Raw genomic sequence first — 23,278 nt, 5'->3', positions numbered from 1 at the left:
CATCCATTCCATAGCTTCCCATGTCAGGCAGGAAAGCTTGTGTCACAGGTAGAGAAAGTCCGATGCCAGTTGCAGAACTGTCTATGGGACTAGTGATTCAGAAGGTACCACATACAACTGTGGTTAATTGAACTGGAAGAACCTTGGCCTGTGGTGAAGCTCACCTGTAAATCTACAAGGGGTCACTCACAAACCTTGAAGATCGAAACCAAGGACAGCCTCTACAACTGGACATTAAGAGTTAGTGTTGTGGTGGTCAGCAGAAGCAAGCCCAATATACTACCATGCTAGCTGTTGATTAGCCATTTGTGCTAACTGCGTGAACACACACAGTTGCACTCATTCATGAATGTGGCAGCTTCAGCACATAATTTTAAAGAGTTAATAGTCACCTGTCAAACAATTAATTAAAGCCCAGCAGACCAGCTTCAGAGACAGATCTCACAGGGGCTAGAAAAAGGAATCTCTTAGCCTATTTTCAGTACCAATCCTTTCCCATTCCTTTCCCTTAACTACTGGAGATTTGTCTCCAAGTGGCAATGTGGAGACTGCCTTGAAGTTATTCTCTACACTTCTCAGGGATAAACCAGCAAGAGGTACAGCCACACTTCAGTGCTGGAGTTTCAGCTGCCAGACCCATTTGGGGAGATGGGGGGGACATGATCACATTCATTTAGCCTCCTCTCCTCCTGTGAGCAGCACTTGGGCCCTCTTCAAGAGCTCTATTCTGGTATTCATCCAACACTACTGCCAAACCCAATTAAAATCCACTTTGGGCCCAATTTTCAAACATGTGTGGTGCACAACTGCATGCATAACTTGTCTACACAAATGCAAACTGCACCTGCAAATCTGGTAACTAGTGTATGCACATAGCTAGTTAGAAGTCTAGGTGGCCATTTACATTTACAGTTAGCCAATTCTGCACCACACACAACTAACACATCTAAAACTGCAGTCCAATTCCAGCTCCAACAAGCTTATCTCAAACCATCACTGACCCCTCCCCACTTGCTTTCTTGACCAATTCATCTCTTACCTTGACTCCTTCTCCCCATCTCTTACCCTACCCTGCACTGAGGATGTTTCAGACTTGATGCATGCATGCATGCATGCACGCACACACCTTTTTAGCTCCCTTCATTATGGAAGTCAAACAACGCTACTAATGGTTCATTATTTCAGAGGGACCAAGATGTCGGATGAATCTATTAGAATGAAAGATTTTTCAACAAGCAGCATGTTACGTTTGTATTTATTTATATCTCTTTCATAAATTTTTCCCTTGCCGTGGTGCAGGAATCTAAAATCCAGATCATCCAGAGAAAATGTTCACCCAAAGAGAACTCCAAGCCAGATAAGGGGATTAATAACTGTAAAGTCTAAAGAATGCAAATATCTGAATGTTCTTGGGAGATTACTGTGGATTTAGAAAAATAATCAGAAACACAATATAGGTTTAGCAAACAATTGTTTAATTTTTTTTTTACTATAAATATACATAGCAGATTTGTTTTGATGGAACATATTTCTGATTTTTAAATTAAAAGACAATTGACTTATATAATTTTATGCAGTTAAGGCGGTAGTGTTGGGTTTGTGGATACATGTATGGTCACTGGCACCATTACTTTGGAAGGGCAAATCTCTTGTCAGCTCAGATAAGTGCCCAAAAAATTGTCCAACCCAGGAGTAGATCAAGATCCTTAGGAATTATGATTTGAAGAGGCCTTGAAGCAATGGTGAATCAGTGAACAACAGGTGGCATGGCACACAGCTAATGGCTATCTACCACAGGACCCAGGGTGGAGACAGGACCTGGTCCTCAGCCCATCAATTCATGTCAGAGAAGGGAGAGGAAGGCAGCAGCTGGGAGTCATTTGCTTTGCTGATCGATGCACCTGACATGCAGAGCACAAATTGTTGGCCATCTGGGGGTGAGGGACAAAGTCCGTTGGGGAGTTCCTTGCAAACTTTTGGTGGAGGTATTGCCCTCTTTGGAATTATCATCAGAAAGGTTCCCTAGGAAGATTTTCAGCCCTTCCTGATTCTGCTCAGATCCAAAATACAAGATCAGCCTCTCACATAATATTTTTGTCCTGATGTTCCAGTCCCAGTTGGGCACAGGAAGCCCAGAGAGCAATGTAAAAAGTAACAGGCCAATAAAGAGTCACTACTATTTTTGAACCAGAAGAGAAAAAGTTTGGTTTGAAGCTGTATGGGAAAGGTTATTTTATCCCAACTGATTTGCCCATCTGAAATCCTTGCATAGACCCTTATGTTACAAACAGAGGGCCAAAACTTTCCCAACCCAAACACGAGATCAGATATTAATAATGAATAACTGCTTCCCTCATCTGAAAAACTGAATCCCATGTCATCAAAGTTGGGAGAGTACAAAGTGAATGAGAGATCTCAATCTGCCTCCAACCTACCAACAACCCCCAGAACCTTCAACCTGCAGAGCCCTAATCTATGACACCAACCTTTTTACGTGTGCAGTAAAGACTACAAATTAGTGACACTAAAAACAAGAGAGGCGGAAACTTGAAATGCTGTTGAGGTCCTTTCAGATTTAACGTTTTTGGTAACCTCAGTTTCAAGATGCTGCATTTGTTACATCAATTTATAAGACGCAAAGAGCAAGGTCACCCCAAGGTCATGTGGGACAGAGCTAAACTGTGGTCTAAAATGGACAGGCATACCGCCAGAAAGTTCATATAAGAGCTGTGAGAAACTTGCAAGCCTGAAAGTCAGGCCAGGTTTTACCACAGCTCTAGCTAGGTATCTATTTAGAAAGCAACCATCCTTGTGGTATCTAAGCACCAAACTCAAAAGCCAGAGAATCTTTCAAGAGACAAAGACTGAGTTATGGTAGCAAATGAAACCATTAGGCCATGCTCCTGCAAGCCCTCCATGCACACAACTACCATTGATGCCAATGGAAGTTCCATGCATGGAAAGCCCTAAATGAAATTCTGAGGTTTTACTGGCTTCCGCCCAAAATGAGGTCAAACTTGCACTATTTCAGCCAAGTTTCACTTTCAGTCTCTGGTTTGTTCAACCAGAAATTCAGTTCAAACCCTGAAGGCTGTAAAGCCAGGCAAGATAAAACTGGGAAAAGGTTCGCACAAACCCATGTGAACCACAGTGGCCAAGCTTTCACAGATCTAGTCATTATTATGATGAAATATTTGTTGAGCATTGACAATGTCTCAGCACTAGGTTAGCGCTTGTTAATATCTCCTCGGCTGACTGAACTTATATGAGATCCAAACTGAGACTGGCATAAAAGGGAAAATGTATTTCAGAGACTTGCTCAGGATTACTTTTGAATGGAGAATGAGCTAGAAAAAAAATGTAACTTCCTCAAGCTTGGATCCAAGAATTTCCATACCAGTTGAGACCAGGAATCCAGTATCTTGCCTCCCATAATGGCTGGTAGCAAATGGTACAGAGAAAGGTGCAAGAAATCAGGTAATGGAGAGTTATGGAATAACCTGCCCATAGAGGAAGCTTATTCCTAAACCCAGGGAGTTAGTGGTTCTCCACTTATGAAGTCAAGATGCGAGTGACAGTGAGAATCGCAATGCTTCTTAGGAAAGCTCACGTCAGCTTTCTGTACTGATGATCTAGAGCAGTGAGTTAAGCTTTTGAAGCACACAGTGAGTCCAAGCCTTTTGAGAGTCACCTTATATCAGGGAACCTGAAGTTGACACTAGTCCACCTGCTTGGAGCAGCGTTTGATATGGCAACAATGTCACTGTGGTCTAGGACAGATGGGCCTAAACTGAGCTGCTGTTATCTTAGCCATGATCGGTGCCTGTCTTTACTATTGGTTCCTGTTTGGGCTGGGGATGGGGATGGGGGTTAAAACCAGTTACAGAGTCAGTTACGGTTTAAAAGGTTATTTGTATCTCGCTAGATCTCAAAGTAACATTTTTATGAATTAAAATGTTTTTTTTTTAAATGAGTGCACTGTTCCGCTTTCCATATCAAAGTCGAGAAATTAAGTGGTGCTAATTGCACAAAGTGCCAAGGGCCGACACTGGATTCTTATGAAGCCATAAGGACATTTTTTAAAGTAGCTTCACAGTGCAATTACATGAAAGAGCAATGTAATTAAACAATGGCCCTCGTGTTTGAAGACTTATTAGGGGCACTTTGCAAGGGGGTTACACGGGAAACCTTGGCACTATAGATTTTTTTTTTTTAAATTACACTTGGGTTCTTAACACTCAAGACAGGGTGAATTAAAGCCACTAAATATAAAGAGGTGGGGGAAGGGTACAAAACCCAGAGTAAAGTGACAACTGATTGATGCAGCAAAAGAAGATGGAGTCCTTTTGTTCTAGTTAATTATAGCTTGTCCTGTTTTACTGGGCCAGTGCTGCGGGGCCAGGGGTAGGGGGGGTGGGGAAGGGGGAAGTTGATTCCTTTATATTGGCTGGAACAAAGAGACCGTTAACAGGGATCTGGGGGAATTGCTGCATTAAGGCCAGGGGCCTCAATTTTTACCTTTTAATGCCAGTGCCAGACTGACAGCCCCAGAGTCAGTCAGAAGCACTATATATATATGAAGAGAAATACAGCATAGGCAGCAGCAAGGCAAGTGTCCATCAAGCCCACCCCCACCCCGCGCTCCCCAGGAGTGAGACAGGACTTCACTTTCTATGGCCCATTCAACCGACAAGGGGGCAATGGTAATGTGTGCATGAGGCAGAGGGGTTATGTTTTCGGAAGCCCCTCTGCTCCAGGATGTTTCAGTAGCTGTTACTGAGCTCTAAGTAGAGCTCACATAAACCAGGGACCCTAATAAAAGAGTTGCAGCTCCTGCAGGAAAAGTGTGCTCCAGTGAGCGAGGGGTCCATTTCCCTACCTTTCCTTTCCCAAACACCTTACACACGCTTCTGAGGGGACCAACTCCCTGCCTCATCCTCCCACCCCAGTTCCCTCTGCAACCCTTTCCTTTTAGGGAGAAGTAGCAACAAGTTTCCCTACCTTCTGAACTAGACTTCCCCCCCCCCACACACACACATACACCCCTTGTGATTTGGGAACTCTTCAGACCTAAACAGCAAGACAGTCCACACAGGACTTTGGGACTTCCCCAAAAGAAAAGATGCCTGGTAAGCACACTTATCCCAGACCCAGCACGCTGAGCAAGGCAGAGGAATGGGATGGTGATGGGGGAGAACCCCTCTCCCTCAGCCCCTGCCTCCCATCTGGAAGGAGATGTGGTGAAGTATAAAATATTCCTCTCAGGCCTGGCTTTCTGCTGGACAGGCCAGCTCTGCACAGATGATGAGCTGAGCTCTTGGCCTCTGGCACACATGGTGCCCATTTTTCGTAGCCAGGCAGAGCTACAGCCCAGGCTGGGGAACAGCCTTTCTTGTTGGATTCATCAGTGGTATGCCTAGCAGCTAAGAGGCTCCTTACAGGCCCCAGCAGTATGGGCCAGCCAGGAGCTGAACATGGTTATTGTAGCCTGAGGCCCACTTCCAATCCAATTACACACAACAGCTGTGCGATTCCTCTCCTCTGTCCCAGTGCCGGGACTAGACTTTGTGGCTGTCAGGGGCAGCAAGTTGAGAGGCAGAGTCAAGCTGAGTGGCACCTTGAAAGGGTGCCATCCTGAGGGAGAAGGCAAGGGGGTAGGAGACAAAGAAAGGGGGCAGTAGAGGCAGCACTCAGGTTATAAACCATCCTCTCCTTTTTGGCAGAATTAGTTGTTCCCCGTTTAATCGATATTGGAGACAGCACGTTCCTGGCAGAACCAGTCAGATAAGAGGCTTATGCCTATGCAAGTGTTTGTGAGAGCATGAGAATAAGTGTGTATGAGTGTGCAAAAGGGACTGCATACATAGTGAATGGGCGTGCAAGTGGGAGCATCTGAGAATGAATGAAGCCCTGGGGACAGATGAAGATAAGAAAAGGAGGTAAAGGAATGAAGGCTTGAAAAGGAACAAGATCAAATGGCCTGGACTTTTCCGCCTCAAAAAGCCAGTAAAATGGCTGTCCCCTCGGGGCCTCTGTGCTTACAACAGAGTTGGTTACCCCCTGCATGCAGGCGAGGACACAGTCCTTCTCAGGACCCAGAGTAACTAGGGCATCTCCACAAGGCCACACTTATTTCTTTAAATACAAATTCTAATAGCAGCCAGAGCCATAAGAAATGATCCCCTTCGGCAGGTCTGTCACCGGGTGCAGTAATCAGGCCCATATCACCATCCTGGGGAGGCCCAAGCAGGTCTCCCACCCCAGAGGTAGGGGCGGAAGGTGAAGCAAGTGGGTGCAGTGCTAACTTAGGCCTTGTCTTCACTGCCACGCTACATCGGTGCAGCCGCACTGATGCAACTGAGCCAATGTAGCGCATCTGGTGAAGACGCGTTATGTCGACGGGAGAGTGCTTTCCTGTCAATGTAATTACTCCACCTCAACGAGAGGCAGAAGCTATGTTGGCAGGAGATGCTTTTTCACACCCTTGAGCAATGTAAATCACATCAACTTATGTGGTAGTGTAGACAAGCCCTTAGACATCAGTCTCTCATAGGTATCAGAGCCAATCACCCTAATATCAGAGCACCAAACCCCTACCCCTTTAAATGCCCCCTCTCCCCATAAGCAGCAAGATAGAGGCACCTCACAAGCTCCTCTGTTCTACTGGTCTATTCTCAACAAATTACTGTTCACCCCAGGCCTCTGGACCAATGGGAAAGAACAGGAGGAGCAAGGGAAATAATGAACACCATAGGGAAAGAGAAAGAAGAGAGCTTTACTCTCACACGACAGCTGTGCATCCTCCTCCCACTTTTATTGGGTCTCAATGGCGTGAACTGATACTTAACAATGATAAAAATATCAATGCACAGAGCTCTGGGCACTTTATGAAGGTGAGCCAGGATCTGTAATCCCGAATTTACAGACAGGAAATCTGAAGCACCAAGAGGGGAAATGACTTGCTCTCAAGGCCACACAGCTAGTCAAGTGACCCAGTTGAGCACAGACTCCAAGAGCCCTGACTCCCAGTGTCCCACTCTAACCTCTGGACATCACTGCCTTCTGTGTGATGCTTGTGTGAATGGACAACGCCCCCACTTAGGGGGTAGAATGACACCTGACGAACTCATTTCATTTGTGAAGTGAGCCAAGCAGGATCTGAAGCTCGTTCTTAAGGGGAGAGGGGCATGCCAGCTGCTAGCCATAGTTCCCAGGGGACCCCTCTTAACAGCAAAGAGACCTCACAGGCTGAGAGCTCATGCTAAAAGTAAAGTGACTATTTGCTTTGAATAAGATCCATTTCCCTGCACCTGGCAGGGGCTTGGCCTAAGAAAAGCCTTTGTAGCATGTGCTTTGCTGAAGCCAGCACCAGGCTGTTCACAGGAGCTTGTTTTCCTGGGGAATTAGTTCTAGCCAGTCTATTCAACAAGTAAAATTAATCAATTAATCAATGGGCCCTTTACAGCCCTTCTGCTGCCTGTGGGTAAATAGTTACATTAGCTCATAAAATTCCCCAATTTGTCTTGCAAACAGTGAACAGTTAAAATGGTTGCTTGGCAGGGGCCCTGGGCTCCACTCTCTGGCTTACGATTGGCTAGCACACAAGGTAGTGAGCAAGCCCCAGGCATGGACAGAGAAAATGCAGATCTGCAACCTCTCTTACTGTGGGTAAGGAAACCTGGCTGTGTTCTACATAAATAGCCCAGTCCTGTGCAGGAACACAAGTGCAGGCTGCAGGGAGAAGAAAGGACAGGACAGGATGGGGCAATGTAGGACCTTCTTGGAATAGACCTGTATCAGTTCAAAAAATAAGGTACAGGCAAGCATCGAATTGAGAACATGTGAAAATGAGTGTGGTAGCACATGAAAAAGTGTCTGAACATAACAATAAGAGTGTGAGAAAGCATGCAAGAAATCCTGAGCCTGAATGCATGGGAGTGTGGGGAAATAAACACTGTGTGTCCAGGTGTGCGAACGCTTGTGAGAACATCTGAGAATGGGGGGCAGGGCAGTGCAGCCCATTCACACACTAGATGGAGAGCCGCAAGGTTAACAAAACTCTGGCCTGTGGATTTCGGTACATCTGCTCTCCCTCTCCAGGCCACCCAGAGCAATGATAGCATCGTTTTCATCTCTGCCCTGTTTACCACTGGCTGGGCCCACCCCATCTGGATGCTCATATACCCTCTGCAGCCTATTCAAGCCACACAGGGGGTATTTTTGATGTACAAGACAGCAGCCATTTATGGCACAAAATATCATCCATTCCACTTGGCCGAGAAGGGGCCAAGCTACAGTGAGCCATTGTCAGCCTGACTCCACCTTCCACCCCAGCCACGGGGACAGAGGCAGCTCCAGTGCACAGTGGAGGGGCCTGTTAGCCCACAACCCTTCCACATCATCTCCGGACACACCTCTAGCCACTGGCATTGCCTTCCCTCTCCATGCAACAGAGACAAGTATCTGACCTGCTGAGAGGGAAAAGCTCCTTGACTCCCCAGACTGGGGCTGATAAAGCCAGTGGTCCTTGTTTGCAGGAGTCCTGGTGGTGGAGTCTCTCTTTCTGCAGCATCTCAAGGGGCCATTTTTTGCCATCTGGCCTCTTTCTTCCCTATTATCTGCACTTTGGGTATGCAGTGACACCCCCTCCTTGGATACTCACGCACCAAATACAAAGTAACTATAATGAGTAAGGGGCCCCAACTAAGGGGCTGAGAAGGGCTGGGGGAGTGAGATTTACCCAGACCACTTGTCCACACAGATTCTATGGATGAAACTAACAGGGCTGAAAAATCTGATTGTTCAATGATAGAAAAGCAACAAATGGAATGCAGAGGTATTTTCAGGTTCAATTCTGGTGCCACTGTAATGCCGACAGACCCTGGTCATTGGCAGGTGGGATCAAACCTACGACCTCTAGGGCTAAATGCATGAGCCTCTACTGCATGAGCTAAAAGCCATATGGCTGTTAGCTAAGGCTGTAGAGCAGACTCATTAATCTCTCTCTCTAAGTGGTCTCGGTGCAACTAGATGGGCAGAACACCATACCCAGGAGGTGTGTGGGTTACACCATGAGTTGGCAAGTTATGCATATGGCTTAGAAGGGAAGGATCGACCCACTTAAAGTCACCCATAGTAATGCTCCCATTCAAGCCAAAGGCCAAACTCCCACTGAGCCTTCATTCGGAGTCTAAATCTGGCGCCCAGTGGAGCTTCCTGGAGGTGAGGTTAGAATCAGGCCCATTGGTTTCAATGGCAGCAGAATGGGGACCATGGAGCAAGCACTCTCAGTTAAAGGCTTTTCCAGCTGAAGATGGGGGATTCATCCCCCCTCAGTGATGAGAGTGGTCTGGGGATTAGCTGCTGGAGTTCTCTATGAAAGAACAATTCCATGGTGGTAGATCCTGAAAATAAACTCTCCAGTTTGATTGCATTTTCTCTCTCATATCTGATTTATTCACATGCTACAGAAAGGAAACCGTCAAGACCCCAAATGAAGAGTTTACAAACCCCAGTGCGACAGGGAATATTTTCACCACTTTTTACTAAGCAAAAAAACCAACAAAAACCCCTCTGTATTTGTGTTGGTGGAGACCCAAACACGGCAGCTTTTGGCACTGGAGCCAGAAAATGGAACAGACTATAACTGGAAAGTGAAACTGACTAAGCAAGTTTCAGCATCCCAAGCTGAGTGACAATTCAAAAAAACTGAACTATAAAATGATGAAACGTATGTTTCAGCTATTCAAATGCAATAATCACTCTCAGGTTAATAGCAACACGGAGAACAATTTTTTACAAAACCTGATTTTTATCTTGACAGCATCCTTATAACTGGTCTATTTAGTTTTGTGCTGAAAGAGAAATTTTGCAAGGGAACCTCTAGATAGAGAACCTCTATACAAAGACCTTGTAATCCAACCCCCACAGTGCCCAGCACAACATTCGCTCTGAACACTCATAGCCAGCATGGTGAGATTTCTACCCACTCTCACTCCCTACCCCACCCACCCCCCAAGAATAATCTTCCAGCTCAGTGAACATAACACTCACCTGGAATATGATTGACATCTGTCAAGACGTTTTCAGGGGAAGCAGAAGGGAGATGTGGAAAGAGAAAGAGAGAGAAGAGAGAAAAGCATTAGAGGGACACACACACACACAGCAGCTCAGTATCCTTGCATGGAAATCAATTTCATGCAAACCCAGAAGTAATTAGGTTTGTTGGAAGGCCACCCGTCTGCAGCCAAACGCCCACCCATGCAAGGGAAAAGGGGTTGGCTCCCTCTCCGCTGTGCATGTAAAAATGAATCTTCCATCATATCTGTCTGGAGAAAGTGCGCTTCTGGAATCAGACATACCCAAGTCAGGCCTGTTCCTGCAAGAATATCAGTTAGAATATTCTATGGCGCTTCATGCACAAATGCAAACAAACAAAAAACTCACTGGCCCACAGCAGGTTTTGTACATCACATAAATTCAAGCAAGTTTTCAGAAAGGGGAAAGGAAACTGCTCCCCCTTTCAGAGGGGTCATTTGAATTTATGACCTGTTGTGGGGCTCTGAACACAGTCCCAAAGAGAAAGCCTCTCCTTTTAATTCCTCCTGCCCACCATTCCAGGTGACCATCCTTCACTGCAGACAGCGGGGTTTGTGCGTCAGAGGTTTGCACATGTTGTCTCTTCCCAAGACTCTGGATTCAAACCAAGAGCTGTTCAATATGTTTTCCCCTCGTGTGACACAAGATCCCTTTTCCAATCAATCAAATTAATCCTGGAATAAATAAGTCCATTAAAAAGGAGAGAAGCAGGAACTTGTAAGTGGCCATATCAATCATGGGTTAGGTACATCTTAGGAGCTATGGTGTCAGTTTCAATGCATAGTCCATCAACTCCAGTGAATGAAGCAAAATAAATTCCTGCTTCTCTTTCCACCATCACCAATTTAGTCTCGTTCCATGCACTTATACTTGTCATAACCCCTGTGGGGTGAACCTCTGAGATCTCACAAGCTATGCAGGATCTAGCTAGGTCAGTATTTGAACAGGAGTGGAATCCTCCAAGGAAAAACTCAGTGCAGCAGGAAGCAGTGCTTCTGATTCAAAAGATGGCACTCTTCCCTCTAAGTATCTAACCAATGCCCAAGTGTGGTGATGGAGGTGCTGTGCTGCTGGAGGTATCATCTTTTAGATAAGATATATTAACCACCTGGGGTCACTAAAGTTCCCATGGTACTTTTCCCACAAGACTAGGAATGTACTATGCTGGGTGACTTGGCCTAATACCAGCTTTGAATAATATAATTCTTCCTCTCTGGATCCCCTGTCCAGTTTCAGTTTGATATTAGATTCTCTACTCTCTGTCCTAAACTGTTGTGATATTATAGAATACTATGACACAGTTGCCATGTTACACCCCAGCAGTGGCTGCATTTCAGTGGTGAGCAAGTGAGCCCTGTTCATATTGCTCGTTGTATGTTACTTTCTAAGTGACTTTGGGATCTTTTGAGAATAGGTGCACAGGAGTAGGTATACATGGCACTTTATAGATATATTAAACACAGTCCTTGCCTGAGGAGTTAATAATCCACAGAAGACAACATACAGACTAAGAGAGGAATGCAGAACCAGGTCATTTCATTTAGATTGCTTAGGTTATGCATGCTTGCTGGGTCCAGGAGGTTTTATTTTATTTTTATGTGTACTTTGTAACATAATCGTGTTTGATATTTTAGGGAGCTGGCAAGGGAACAGGAAAGGACAGCTGGCACTGAAAGACTGGCTGGAAGAAGCTAGTTTTTAAGTGCAGGGAGGATATTCAAGGTGCAAGGAGTAGAGTGTGCAGTGGGAACGGGAAATGGCATGAGAGAAGGGGAGAGATATAGAGCGGAGATGAACCTTGAACATGAGTGTGGAGGAGTGTTAACTTGATGCAGAAGTAGATTGGAAACCACTGGAGGGATTTATGCTAGTAGGTTGCGAGGGGATCAGAATGGCAGGCTAGGGAGATGGTAACATTCAGGGAGAAAGATGATAGAGAAGGATGAGATATCACAATTATTATTGATAATTCAGCAGCTGCATCAAGAATCCATTCCAGACAGGCACAGAACTCCAGTACTAAGTTCTCCTCCTCTCGGGGACTTCACCCCAAGCTTAGTGTTCAAATGAATAAACAGAAAGAGGAACCAGCCGACATGAAACCAGACTTAGACCTGGTCTACACTACAAACTTAGGTCGACATAAGCCACGTTAAATCGATCTAATCATGTATATGTCTACACTACTGAGTCCCTTCTGCTGACCTAAGTGGCCTGTAAAGTCAACTTCTGTACTCCACTTCCGCAAGAGGCGTAGCGCTTGATCCAACATCCACAGGTCGACATGGGGATAGTGTAGACACTGTTGTGTAATTCGAATGAATTGGTCTCCAGGAAGTGTCCCACAGTGCTCGGCTGTAACCACTCTGGAGAATACTTTCAACTCCACTGCACATCAGCCAGGTACACAGAGAACAGCCCCGGGAACTTTTGAATTTTCATTTCCTGTTTGATCAGAGTGGAGAGCTCGCCAGCACAGCTGATCATGGGGACTTAAGGCCACAAACGCACTCCAGCATGGAGTACACAGGAGGTGGTGGATCTCATTGCTTTGTGGGGAGAAGAGTCTGTGCAGGCAGAGCTCCGATCCAGCAGAAGAAATGCTGATATCTATGCCAAGATTGCACAGGGGAGAAGGACTACCCCAGGGACATGCAGCAGTGCCCCAGGTTATCTTACTTTTCTTTGCTGTCTCTGTGTGTTTGTGTGCATAATAAAACTTAACAGATTGAGGAGAAAAGGCTCTTTATTCATTCAACACATGGTGGCTGGTGGGGGTGGAGTTTACAGGGGAGAAAATGAAATGGACGGGACAGTTTGGTAAGGAACAACACAGATAAGTGTCACATTACTCTGACTCAATGCTGAAATTGGTTTTCAAAGCCTCACGGAGATGCAGAGCCCCTCAATGTGCTCTTCTTATTGCCCTGGTGTCTGGCTGCTCAAAATTGGCTGCCAGGGAATCTGCATCAAACCCCCACCCCGGCGGAAACTTTTCTCCCTTTGTTTCACAGATATTATGGAGCACATGGTAGGCAACAATAACAATGGGGATATTGCTTTTACTGAGGTCTAACATAGTACACAAACAACGCCAGCGACCTTTTAAACGTCCAAAGGCACATTCCACCACCATTCTGCACTTGTTCAGCCTGTGGTTGAACGGGTCTTTACTGCTGTCCAGGCTGCCTGCGTATGGCTTCATGAGCCATGGGAGCAAGGGGTAGGCTGGGTCTCCCAGGATCATGATTAGCATTTCAACATCACCAATGGTTATTTTGCAGTCTGCAAAGAAAATCCCTGCTTGCAGCTTTCTGAACAGACCTGTGTTCCTAAAGATGTGCGTCATCCACCTTTCCCGACCATCCCACACTGATGTCAATGAAATGGCCCCTGTGATCCACAAGCGCTTTAGGTTTATGTACTCTTTGGCAAGGTGGTCTGGTGCCAATAGAGGGATATGCATTCCATCTATCGCCCCACCACAGTTAGGGAACCCCATCGCGGCAAAACCATCCACTGTGTCCTGCATGTTGCCCGGAGTCTCTACCCTTCTTAGCAGAAGTCTGTTTATGGCCCTGCAAACTTGGATCACGACAGATCCTATGGTAGATTTACCCACTCCAAATTGATGCCCCACTGACCAGAGCAGTCTGGCATTGCAAGCTTCCACAGAGCTATCACCACTTGCTTCTCCACTGTTAGAGCAGCTCTCATTTTAGTATGCACTTCAGGGCTGGGGAAAGCTCTTCACAGTTTCTGGAAAGTGGACTTACACATTCAAAAGTTCTGCAGCCGCTGCTCGTCATCCCATAGCTGCATAATGATGCGGTCCCACCAGTCAGTGCTTGTTTCCCGGGCCCCGAAATGGCGCTCAACCGTGTCAAGGTGATGCGTGACTGTCACCAGCAACTGCAAATTGCTCCGCTTTATGTCTTCCAGCAGGACAACTTGTGTGGCATCACATGGTTCCATGCGGCGGATCCTATATTGGCTGGGTAAATATTGCAGAATATGGCACAAGGTGTTTGTAATGCTCGCACCAACAGTGTACAGCTGAATGGGGTCCATGCTTACCGTGCTATGGCGTCCACACGGGTAACCCAGGCTTACGAAAAAAGGTGTGAAGGAGGCTTGGTTTATTTGCCGCTGATTTCAGGGAGGGAGAGAGGTAAGTGCATCATGGGAGGCAAACGCCATGTTCCCATAACCATCCACGCCATTGTTTTGGTCCCATAAGGCACTGCAAGCCCGACCCAAAATTCCACTCAGCTATATGCACTGTGGGATAGCTACCCACAGTGCAGTGCGCCATGCGTCCATGCAAGCCCTGATAGTGAGCATGCACTCCGCCGACACAATAATAGTATGGACCCACAAGATCAACTTGCTTTAATTAGGGGCTCAATGTTGACTTACATGAAGTCGACTTAACTTTGTCGTGTAGACATTGGCTTAGTTACAGCCCACATTACACTGTCCCATAGCATGGCATCTATGAGCTTAGTTCAGGACTGAACCACTGTGTCTGATGTTAGTAAATTCTGTGTATGGGCCTACTTAGTACCTCTGAACCCCATGAAGAGTTTGCTGGAGAGCCTGGGGAGGGAGATGGAGCAGAAGAAGAGAAGGGCAAAGAAAAGAATAAACCAAAGACAGCTGGGGGTGGAGGGCACATTAAACAAACAATGGAAGAGGGGCAGTAACTGATGGACTTTTCGGAATAGAACTCATTAAACTGTCTGTTAACTAAAAAGATCATGAGGATGCTCATGCGTTTATCATCTCACTGCTACTCGCTACACAGACAGCCACCAAAACGTGGCTTCCAAATGCACTAAGTTCCAAATGTAATCAGGGTGAACAGTCAGCACAGGGGCCTTGGTTTATAAAGCATAAGTTACACTTTCCTTTTCCAGTACTGCTCATCTCGGGGGTGTCCCCAAAAACACAAGCCCCCAGATCTGAACAAAATTCTCCCCTCACTCCCTTATATTCTTTTGGAAAGCTCTTGTTGCTCCAGATACAAGAATTGCCATTAAAAGGTCAATATTTGCACCACTGCAACACCTTTGCAGTATTTACATTGGTAGCACCACGCTGCCACAGAGTTATTTGCTATTCTAAGTATAAAGAAAGATTGTTGCATCTCAGACACCCCCCCGTGTGGCATCTGTTGGCAAATGCCGACTTTCACAGTGAGCCTGCTTGCATTTTATTTTAAAACAAACGCTTGGGAGAGTTGCTTTTTTGTTTCAATATAAAGAAAAGAGCACACCGCCTGCAAGCCCTCTCAGTAATACCTTACAATAATATACCAGCACATGTGCGCCTCAGCTCAAATGGCCAGGGCACAGCTCAAGCTTTCACAAGAGGGCTCTATAATAAGAATACAGTAGGCACGGCTCCGTGTTTAGGAGTATCCCTACAAAGTGAGAAAGGAGGGTGCAGGTGACATTACACCCAGCCTAGTTGGATTTTGGGAATTGATTCTTTTTGCCCTCTTCCCACCCCCCAAATCTTTGCTAACCTGAGATATTCTTTCTCCCCATAAGCTCAGAACCTTAAGGCTAGGTTTTCTAGTATGTTTTTAAAAGGACTGTATCAAACAGCTTCCCACTCTCTCTCTCTTCTTCCTCAGCACCAGCCCACCTTCCTCCCCTCTCTCCTACCAGTAGGGGGAGGTGGTAAAGGACTTGCCTGTTAAACTTGGAACACACACAACCCACAGCTAATGAAAAGCCCAATGAACAGGGGGCTCCGTTTCATGTGGCTGGAGGTTTATCCACTTCCTCTGGCTCAGAGCACTTCAAACACAGGAAGGTTTGTCTCTCAACAAAAGGCAAGGCAGGGTTTGCTTTATCCTATACACAAGGGTCCATTTATTGCCTCTTTGTAGAGGACTGAGTTGCAAGCCAGTGCTGTTTGCTTTTGTTCTTTGATGCTAATAGCTCAGTTGAAAGAAGGATCAGCAGGGTTGCTGCCTTTGTCAGGTGCAGCCCCAGCCACCTGGATGGGGTGGAAAAGGAAAGAGGAGGATGAAGGGGATGGAGAGGAACAAAGCGGATAATATTAGAGCTCAGTTCATAGCCGTGCCTGTAACAAGTATGTCTGAGATTTTTTATGTGAATTTTAGTACTGAGAGGTGCCAGCATGGGAGCCCCGGAGAGCAAAGGCCTCTGTTCAGCTGAAGGACAGGTACAGCATAAGCCACAGCAGGGAAAGATTTCCCCACACATATCGGCCCTGTCTCAGGCTGAAAAGACCCACTCTGGGCTGAATGGGAAGTGAATGGTTCCATCTCCTGTTACTAATCCACCTCATCTCTCCAGAGTACACCTATGTGGCTCTCAGGTTACTCCCAGTTTGAATTACAGTGAGTGGGGAGCAATTCAAATATTAGGTCCGGGGGGAAGGGGAGAGAGGAGTGGAGAGTTTGTGGGAAGAAAGAGGAGACTTTTTGTAGAGGGTGACATCCAATCAAGAAGAGTCCCTGTGGTAGGGCAAAAAGTGGGCATAGGAGAGCGGGTAGTGGAATACAGACAGGGGCCGCATATCTTGAAGTACTCCAGTTGGTGGAGTAATTTTTTCTCCTTCTTTTGAGCGCTGGTGTGAGGCAAACTCGCAACTGGACCAGGGCTGCTCACTCAGCTACAATGACAAATCCCTCTAGCAGGGCCTGCCATAACTCGGCCCTCGGGCATACTGCAGCAGCCTCTCTCTGGGCAGGGCCAGAGTCAGATGACTCCCCAGGCACAGGTATTTCACTCTCACCACCAGAGCTGCAAGTTACTCTGTGCAACAGCACCACTCCACTAGGAACCCTTCTGCTGCTTTGTAGTGTTACAGACTCCCTAAGCTTCCCGGCTGCATTCAATCCTGTCCATTTTCCTGCCCCACCCTTGCCCAAGTCTTGTTCCAGACTGCTTCAGCTTTGTCCGTGTCCTATTCCAATCCTGCTCCTGCCTCCTGACCTCCAGATACTTGGACTGACTCCAACCTGGCTTCGACCTTCAGCTGGCCTCCGGTCTCTGACAACAATCCTGACTTGGCTTGTCTACAGACTCTGACCCCGATTCTTATCACAGCCTGTCTCCAGACCCTGGTTTCGGTGCTGCTCTTGGCCGAGTCTCGACTCTACATCTGGTTTTGACCCTTGGTACTCGTTCTCAACCACCGCTCCAACCACCAGACCTGACCGCCTAGAACCCAGACCTGACAGCTAGTCCATATGTGTATTCCACTGTTGGTGAATGACAAGCAGTACTCACTGAAGCGTGGGCATATGAGGTATTGATGACTGAAGGACCACCAAGCCAAAGTATGCATCAGCTGCAGAGGCTTGCACTAGGGCATAATTTCATGTGAACATATGGCTAGAACTGCATGTTGCTGCTTTACAGATGTGAACGAGTGGCACTTCATGAAGCGAGGTTACGGAAGCTGCCTTAGCTCTAATAGAGCAGCCCCTTGTTGAGCAGGGGTATCAGCTAACTGGTAACAGAGCAGGAGACATCCTGAAATCCACTTAGAAAGCCTCTGAGAAGAGATTGTTTGTCACTTTATCCATTCTGCCAATGAAATGAACAATCCAAGCAATTTACTAAATGATTTTATTCCGTGTTCGCAGAATGCCAATACCCAGTATACATCCAGGTAATGGAGTCCCCCGTCTTCATTGGTGGCATGTGGCTTTGGAAAAAAAGACAGCTAAGCAAATTGTCTCGTTTAGGTGAAAGTCCGAGATTACTCTGGGGGTTAATTTTGGGTGCAGTCTCAACAAAATCTTATCCTTATTGAATATTGTGTATGGTATATCAGCCTTAAGGGCCCTTACCCTTCAATCCGAAGTGATGGCTACTAAAAAGGTGACTTTCACAGATAAGAGGGACAGCAAGCACATCACTAATGGTTCAAAAAGTGCCTTGGTTAACATCAAGAGGCCCAAGCTAAGATCCCATGTTGAAGCAGGCTTAGTTACTGGAAGGAAAGTTCTGACTAGATCCTTTAGGAAACATACAGTCACTGGATGGGTGAAAATGGAGTGGCAGTCAACTGGATGGTGGCAGGAGCTAATTGCTGCCACTTCTACTCATAAGGAACTAAGGGAAAGTCCTAAGGGTTTCAAGCTGAGCAGACAGTCTAAAATAGTGTGAATCTCCAATTTTTGTGGGACGATCTATTGATATTGAGCTCAAAATAGAAAATAACTTCCACTTAGCTATGTAGCACTTTCTGATGCATTACTTCCTGCTCTTTTTAAGGACGGCTTGAACGGCTACCAAACATGTCTGCTCTAGCTCAGTGCCCCTCTAAATACCAAGCCATGAGGGATAGGGAGTCCAGTCTGGCATGCCTTATCTTGTCCTGTGTCAAGAAGTGTGGGAAATATTGGATACTAATGAGTGGATGGGCTAATAGATGGAAAAGTTTGGGGAACCAAAACTGTCTGGGCCACCTGGGATCCATGAAGATGATCAACACCCTATCCTGCTGAATCCTCCTGAGAACTCAAGGTAAGAGTGGGATGGGAGGGAAGGCATACCTTAAGTGTCCCACACATAGGGATAGAAAGTCATCTCCCTTGGAGTCCTAACCTCATGCCCCTCTGAAGCAGTACATCTTGCATTTCTTGTTTTCTCGTGATGCAACCAGGTCCCACGACAGGTCTCCCTAGTGTCTGAATATGGTCCTCACCGTGGAAATGTGTACCTCCCATTTGTGGTTGATCAAAAAGTGACTGCTGAGGCTGTTCTCCAGTGTACTGTGTATTCTTGGGAGGTATACTGCTGATAGGGTAATCTGGTGAATGGTAAGAATTGTTTGCAGACCTCTCAGACAGCTCTCACTTTCAGGAGTTTTACGTACATCCTGGACGCACAAGACGTCCATGTTCCTTGTGCTGTGTGTTCATCCAGATGGGCACCCCATCCTAAGCGGGAGGCATCTGTAATCATTCCTGAGAAGAGGACAGAGTGAAGGGGACTCCCACACACATCCATTCTTTCTGGGAACAAAGAACAGAGGCCATGCTAACCTTTCTATCCCAGGAAGAAGTGACTATATCTACCATGACCCCAAAATGTTTTAATCAGCTGAACATAAGCTCTCAGTGTGACGCTGTAGTCAAAAGAGCAAATGCAATCCTGTGATGCATAAATAGGGAAATCTTGAGTACGAGTAGAGAGGTTATTTTACCTCTGGATTTGGCACTGGTACAACTGCTGCTAGAATACTGTGTCCAGTTCCTGTGTCCACAGTTCAACAAGGATGTTGATAAATTGGAGAGGGTTCAGAGAAGAGCCACCAGAATGATGAAAGGATTAGAAAACCTGCCTTACAGTGATAGATTCAAGAAACTCTATCTATTTCACTTAAGAAAGAGAAGGTTAAGGATGACTTGATCACAGTCTATAACTACCTACATGGGGAACAAATATTTAATAATGGGCTCTTCAATCTAGTAGGAAAGGGTGGATGTCTATATGAAAATGGGCATCATTCATGTCAAGAGCCATGCATCACGCATCTCTGTTTAGGAATGGAATTATCGATTCGAGGGTGACCATCCTGAATCTCAATCTGCAGATACAAACATTGAGTTGCCAGTGGTCTAAGATGGGTCTCCATCCTCCCTTTTTATTAGGAATTACGAAGTATTTGGAATAAAAGCCCTTTCCCCAATGTTGAGGGGTACCAGCTCTAGGGCTCCCTGCTGAAGTAGAGAATCTACCTCCTGAATGAGTTATCTTCTTGTGAGAGTGGTCCCTGAAAAGGAACAGGGAAAGGGAGAGAAACTCATGGTGCGGCTGCAATAAATGAGATTGAGAACCCATTTGTCTGTTATTTGCCATATATGCCCCCCCAAAAAAGTGCTTGGTAACTACCAAATTGGATTTTGGAGGTCGGAGGACATAGCATCTGGGTTGTTCGCAGCTCTCAGAGATCCTTACAAAGGAATTTTGTTGTCAGGAGGTTGGAAGCAGAAGGAAGGAGGAGTGTTGTGTTTGTTTTGCTGAATCCTCTGTCACTTTCATGGCAGATCCCATCCTTACTGGCGGTTGAAGGGTTTTGGTGCTGCTCTAAGTATGTAAGGTTGTCTGTGATAATTCCTCTTTGGTGCTGTAGTATAAAAACCTAGGGAACAGAGGGTCCTTTAATGAGTGTAATGATTCATCCATCTTTCAATTAAATAAGTTGTTCCCGTTGAAGGGCAAATATTCCACTGTAGACTGAACTTCTCTGGGGAATCCCAAGGAGTGAAGCCAGGACTCTGGACACATTATGAATGCAGTTGCCATCAACCACAAGGCTGTATCAGCTGCTTCTACTCAGGCTTGGAGGGCTGCTCTTGCAACTAGTCCACCTTCATTAATAAAGGTTTGAAACTAACTCCTGATAATTGGCAATTTGGAATTGCAGGCTGGTTGACATAAATACCTTCCTTCCAAGGATGTCCAAACATTTAGCCTCCTTATCAGAGGAAGATGACCTCAAGTGTTGTTGCCTACTCCTTTCAGTGGCAACCTGAACAACCAAATTGTTCTGGGCAGGATGCATGAATAAAAATTCTGCTCCCTTGGCTGAGACAAAGTACTTCTTTTCTGCCCTCTTAGGGGTAGGTACATGTTGCCAAAGTATGCCACATGACTTTGGCAGGCTCTAGCATGGCTTAGTTTATGAGGAGCGCCACCCTCCTAGAACCTGTACTCTGTAACATGTCAAGGAATTTGTGAGGTGGCTCCTGGACCTTCCCCAGAGGAATCTGGACCATGTTAGCAACCCTCCTTAATGGGTCCTGGAAGTTTGTGGTTATCTGGCAGAGATGGTGAGGCTGGGGTAACCACCTCATCAGAATATGATGACTATATTCCTCACACGACCGGCAGTACTGCTGGATTTGGCTCTTCTTCCTCCATGGACTCGTGAAGGAGCTCAGGCTGGTATCTGGGGGAGGAGGATGGACTCTCGATAGGACCATACTGATCCAAGATATTGCATGTGTGGGGTCCATGGTCCCCAGGCTAAGCATTAGGGATCTTTTGCTTATGCCTAGTAATCCTTGCCCCTCACCCTTAATCCAAGCAGCATACAGAACTAGTTCCTCCTTGTTGAGGGCTTTTATTCCTTTCCCCCCACCACTTCTGTTTCGAGATGCAAACTCAGCTGATGGGAGGAATTCACTTGCAAGACTCATCTTCACTGGGGGAAGCAAACAACACTCTTTTGCCCCCTTTGTTGTTTACTAGAGTGAAAGATTAAAGTCTTCACTTCAAAACTCTTCTTTGGGGGCACTGGGGGGAGAAGAGTAAACAACAAAATCTTTGGCCCCTTTTAACATTCCCCTCTAGTCCATCTGGTATCAATGGGCCTTCCTTGTGGGGCAGGATATAACACCTTCAGTTGGAAACTAGCATTTCACAATGCTAGTGTTTCTTTCCTGTCAGGTGATTTACACAGTTAGAAAGGCTTACAATGGAAAGGCTCAAATATTACCTTGCACTATGGGATACAGAGGTTATGAGTAAGATCAATGCATGCAGCAACTCACAAGCATTCAATAAAGTCTAAACATTTTACATTCTGATAATTCTAATGCCTATTTTAATAATACTAGCAGATGGGTGAGCCAGACTGGTTAGCTATGCATTTGTCAGTGTTCAGTGAAGACATGGGGACCTTGGCATGAGCTGGCACCTGATCTGCCAGCATCACAATATCTTGGGGAAATCTTACTATATTAAGTCTATATACCATTGTGGGCCAGGGATTGTATGTAATTCCATGGAGGAGGGTGACCACAGCTCCTCCAGGAAATAACAGTGGGGGGGTGATTAGGCAAACTCACTCAGGTTGCAACACATCCAGAGAAGTACCACCACCTGGAGAGGCTCACATATACTGGTTCAAACTGGATTCTCCAGAGACCAACAGACAAAGAAAGGACTTTTGGATAAATAGCCTGAGTTTAAACTGACTCGGAGTCTTCTTTCTAATCCAGCAAACCGACAGGACCTTCTGTCCAAAGGCGGCCCCTATCCTTCCTGGGAATGTTTGGAAGGACTTTGGCCTACAGAGGCCCCATACAACTGATGAGTGACTTCTAGAAAGCTTTTACCATGTGTGTAGATTCTTTTATTGTTTGAATACGTTTTTTCCATAACAGTTTCATTTTAAGAATAAATGTGATTGCTTAGAAAGAGCTGTATGGTAACATACAACTAGGAGCAATTATGCTGTTTATAGCCTCTGAGGAGCAAGCAAAGCGCAGATGCAGGCCTGTTTAGATGCTCTGACTTGCTGGGGAACAACACAGTGTAGGCAGGGAACATTGCAGCTTAGAAAAATTCCAGTCAGAAGGGAGACAGATAAGGGTCTCTGCCCAAGTGAGGTGACAGCTGGGGAGCCAAAAACCTAAAATTGTGTGTTCACAGAGGGTGAATACAGGTTGCTCTGAACTGTGACAGTTTCTCCTTGCTCAGCACCAATCACAGACCTGCTCCTGTGGACAGTGCCAGAATAGAGGCACTTTGCTCCTTGGAGCCTGTGGATCAGCACCATGACTCTTAAGGGCTCCTCAGCCTCCCAGAACAGGGCATGAAGCGTCACCTGACACAGAGGATGTCAGGGAATAAGTCCTCCTCTCAGAGATGGATTTGGATGGGGATTTCTCTCTGGTACTCGACAGTGCATCCTACTCTCCCTACCCATGGTCACTCCTGCATTGAAAGTCACAGTGCTAGGAGGTGCACTTGTAGGCCTTGTCTACCCTACCACAGTAAGTTAACCTAAGTTACGCTACTTCAGTTATGTGAATAGGTCGACTTACCACGGTGTCTACACCGCACTGTGTCAACGGGAGACACTCTCCCGCCGACTTACCTTACTCTTCTCAGGAAGCTGGAGGAGTCGACAGGAGAGCACTCTGCCATCGACTTAGCATGTCTTCAACAGACCCACTAAATCGACACGGCTGCATCGATCGCAGCAGTGCCAATCTACCAGTAAATGTAGACATGGTCCTAAATGTCTTGGACCAGCATATGTGGGGATGGGACAGGACTGCCCAGCCCAAATCAGACTGTGGCTTCATTGCACACTCCATCAGATGTTTCTTATGTCTACATTCCCACACTTGCAGGGTTCAGCTGGGAAAGGAGTGGCTGATAGAGAAGTGCAC

The 23,278-nt window shown here is 46.2% G+C and overlaps 1 protein-coding gene across 2 annotated transcripts in view; it reads right to left on the bottom strand.

Moving 5' to 3' along the window:
* NRXN3 (neurexin 3) overlaps window positions 1–23,278 on the bottom strand; it is a 1,356,989-nt gene that overhangs the window by 1,305,649 nt on the left and 28,062 nt on the right. For both annotated transcript variants that reach the window (XM_026651477.1, XM_029911473.1), the window contains exon 2: window positions 10,054–10,071. In XM_026651477.1, the coding sequence (XP_026507262.1) occupies window positions 10,054–10,071 (18 nt within the window). The remainder of the gene's footprint in view (window positions 1–10,053; window positions 10,072–23,278) is intronic.

Source organism: Terrapene carolina, unplaced genomic scaffold (assembly GCF_002925995.2).
Source record: "Terrapene carolina triunguis isolate 2854851 unplaced genomic scaffold, T_m_triunguis-2.0 Scaffold96, whole genome shotgun sequence".
Classification (NCBI taxonomy): domain Eukaryota; kingdom Metazoa; phylum Chordata; order Testudines; family Emydidae; genus Terrapene; species Terrapene triunguis.
Note: the sequence above shows the minus strand (reverse complement) of the source record. Positions and strands in the feature narration are given on the sequence as shown.